Here is a 3332-nt window from a genome sequence, read left to right on the forward strand (position 1 = left end):
AGATCAAGGTGAATATGGTGGGTTGGGCCGCTAAGGACAAGTCACAGTTCGAATGGACGGATGACACGCTTGGTCCGGTTTACGAGGGAAGTGTCGACTCGGACGGTGTGCCGCAGTGTCCTGACGAGTGTTACCGATACTACGACAATGTGAACAATATATGGTCGGACACGAGCGCGTGCCAAGGTGAGCCATTCGATGTCTCGTTCTGGCTGAATGACAAGATCCCTTACGGCTTCGGCTACGATTGGGGCCAGGAGGTGAGTCTTAACGACACGCTGAGCAATCTTTACGATGAGAACATTATGTTTATCGGCCACGAAATCGGTCACGGCTTCGGTTTGCCAGATTTTTATGGTCTGGAGACCAAGCCGTCCAAGGACTTCCCTAACTCCATCATGATGGCGTACAGCTCAACCACAATCACACCGAGCGACGGCTGGATGCTGCGTCGCATCCTTGACCATGTCCGATCGCGCTACAAATTTTGAATGTCGTCTCCTATAATACATGTAGTTCCTGCTCGCATAGGCAACGAGCACGTAAGATTCCGATTAAGCATACCGTATCCATGTTTGCGTCCGTGCAACAGATAGACAGCGTTCCACTGCGCCAGAATTCTTCAGAGTAAACAAAAGTAATCCTGGTGCATCCAGAAAACTGTCTTGATTTTTTTTAACATACAGTACTACGAATTCAATACATGTGTGACGTATAACCAAAACACACAACTGTGGTGCAGTGATCTACAATTTATAATGATACTAAAATATTCGTCGGTTTAATCAAACATCAACCAATTTCCTGCATAAACTACTTGATCCTTAAAGTTTGCTGGGTGGAAAACAATAAAACTGTTTTCTAGTGTGTTTTCGAATTTGCAGGGCCATTTGTTTCTTGATAATTATGAGTCGTGTCCTACATCGGCCATACTTTATCCAAGTCAATGAACAGCCAAAGCCATGAAGTGACAAGAAAATTATTCGTCCTTAATTCGTTCCACCGATACTTGAGTGTTCTCCCAGACTTCCCTATTACTTTTGAGTCTTCTTATTAAGCGATGTAACAGTTGCTAACTTACACGTACTTAGTACGTGGTATTCTGCATTTGCCTTTTCAGATGGTAGAAATAACGGTAAAGTAACGTCGTTACTTGACCGTTACTTCGAACATACTGCGAATTCTCTCCTTTTCTCCATTATGAATTATCGCCGCTATAACCTTGTTTGCTCGACGGCAGCGAAATGATACGTGTCACCGCAAAAGCAAAGTCTACACCAATTGATACATGGTACATGTAGCACGCCAACAGTTGTTATTAATTTCCGAACTATCCAAAACTACAACAAATGGGGTTTCTTGAGATAGACTGCGCATCATTAGTCCGTGATCCTGCGTCGCCAATCGTCGATACTCCTCTCTTAAACAGAAAAAAAAAACGTGTGCACATATGCGCAGCGTACAAGTCGCCCCAAGACTTTTAACAGCACTCTGCATCTAGCCAAGTCGAGATGCGTGGACGCCACGTCTTGGCATTTGTCGTGCTCGCGGCTGTCTGTTCTTCACGCTGTGAGGCCGTCGGTGCCAGCTCCGAACGCCTGAAGCAGACCAAGCAGGCGACATCCGGCGCAACGCAATGGACTCCTAGGCTTGTCCTGGACGAAGAACCTAAAAGAAGTTTGAGGGTGCACAAAGCAAGGAAAGCAAAAAGTGACGGCACAAAGAGTGACGAAGAGAGGGGCTGAGGTCCTCAACCTAGGCCGAGACGCAGCATTTAAAGCGCAGCTCAAGCTGAAACTGCAGGTGTCGTTAGCTGTCGGACTCAAGCCCGATCAGGTGCTGATACTTTTGCAACCGACGAGTACAAAAGACACGCTGTACAGACACTATACCAAGTATTTCTATGACTACTTTGTCAAGTATCTGGACGAGCCGATGTCGCATCTCCCCCAACAAGTTATCAAGAATATCTGGGAGGCAAGACTTCATGCCTGGCTGCAAACGGACACTCCTCCTCAAGTCTTCTCGAAACTCAAGCTTGTCAAGAGTATGGATACGGATACGTTTGCTTCTGCCAAAGGCCAGAAGAATTACGATATTTTCGAGGAGTTCCACAAAAGGTGGATGCGGAAGCAGCAGAAAGAGTCTACAAAGCCGAAGCTCGACATTGTTATACATAGGAATGATGGAACTTGATTGATTATTTATGGTAGTAGAGCTTTATATACTACTGTACGTGCCATTTCCACGTTAAATCAGCAGAGACCCCCTCAACTGAGCGGAAATTGTAACTTATCGACAATATCCAAGGTTCTCGACTGACAATCTTTCTCAATTGAGAATCTTTCTTCGGACGAGATGCAAACAACTAAAATTGCGTTTTACATGAACTGTTTTATCTACTAACATCGACTTAGGTCATAAATGCCCAAGCTTTCCAACGCTACTCAACATACTTTGTTCACCACGTATGGTAACTCTTTACACAGCGATCCATACTTATTGTTCAGGATCTCAACGATCTTTTCCGATCTACGTCTGCGCCGGTGCTTGACTCCGTTGGCGCTTCGGCGCTTGACGTAGTATCCGTCATGGAGGTCTGTGCGACCTGATCTTCCGCGCTGCTGGACACTCCAGAAGTCTCAGCTGTCGTTGTATCTCCTCCCCCGTTACCACTAGAAACCTCTGTCGTCGAATCACCCTGATCACCAGTGTTACTCGACATCATGGATGCCCCAGGAAGCGATGAGCCTCCCGCTGGACCTGGCATTCCACCCCCACCGCTTGATCCGGGGAGGCTGAAACTAGTCTCTGGAGGTGGCCCACCCGCACCGGAGCCGCTATTTTCAACACCCGGGGACCCGGGTCCTTCTCCACCACTTGGTGGCGTCCACCCTCCCTTCCCCCAACCTTGGTCACCTCCCGGCGGGGCCCACCCACCTCCCGTTGAGCCACTGCAATCCACACCGAGCGTTTCCCCGCCTTGGCCACCTGGAGGTGTCCACCCTTGGCCTCCGCCCCACCATCCTTGGCCACCGATGGGAGGCTTCCAACTTTGGTGAGACCATCCTCCTTCATTTGAACCGCTGCAATCAACGCCCAGTGTGCCCCATTCTTGATCGCCACCAGGTGGTGTAAAGCCTTGACCACCGCCCCACCCTCCTTGATCACCCGATCCACTGCAATCCACGCCTAAAGTTTCACCTTGACCCCACTGCTTCGACGGCCAACCCATTTGTCCTTGGTCTCCACCAAAGTTTGGTGGCCCTGCAGATCCACCTTGTTGGGGCCAGCCCATTTGTCCACCGAAGCTTGGCGGTCCTGCAGATCCT

The 3332-nt window shown here is 48.8% G+C and overlaps 3 protein-coding genes across 3 annotated transcripts; 2 read left to right on the forward strand and 1 right to left on the reverse strand.

Annotated features, from left to right (window-relative positions):
• Positions 1 to 14: 14 nt before the first annotated feature.
• PPTG_12413 (hypothetical protein) lies at positions 15 to 491 on the forward strand (the record flags this gene model as incomplete). Its single annotated transcript, XM_008908430.1, has 1 exon — positions 15 to 491. One exon carries the CDS (start codon positions 15 to 17, stop codon positions 489 to 491), a length of 477 nt encoding a protein of 158 aa, XP_008906678.1.
• Positions 492 to 1511: 1020 nt separating this feature from the next.
• Positions 1512 to 2196, forward strand: PPTG_12414 (hypothetical protein; the record flags this gene model as incomplete). The annotated part of the gene is made up of 2 exons (XM_008908431.1): positions 1512 to 1685; positions 1735 to 2196. The coding sequence occupies 2 exons, from the start codon at positions 1512 to 1514 to the stop codon at positions 2194 to 2196; spliced, it is 636 nt and encodes a 211-aa protein (XP_008906679.1).
• A 179-nt stretch (positions 2197 to 2375) lies between these two features.
• Positions 2376 to 3298, reverse strand: PPTG_12415 (hypothetical protein; the record flags this gene model as incomplete). The annotated part of the gene is made up of 1 exon (XM_008908432.1): positions 2376 to 3298. One exon carries the CDS (start codon positions 3296 to 3298, stop codon positions 2507 to 2509), a length of 792 nt encoding a protein of 263 aa, XP_008906680.1. The 3' UTR covers positions 2376 to 2506.
• Between the last annotated feature and the right edge of the window lie 34 nt (positions 3299 to 3332).

This window comes from Phytophthora parasitica (assembly GCF_000247585.1).
Source record: "Phytophthora parasitica INRA-310 unplaced genomic scaffold supercont2.30, whole genome shotgun sequence".
Classification (NCBI taxonomy): domain Eukaryota; phylum Oomycota; class Peronosporomycetes; order Peronosporales; family Peronosporaceae; genus Phytophthora; species Phytophthora nicotianae.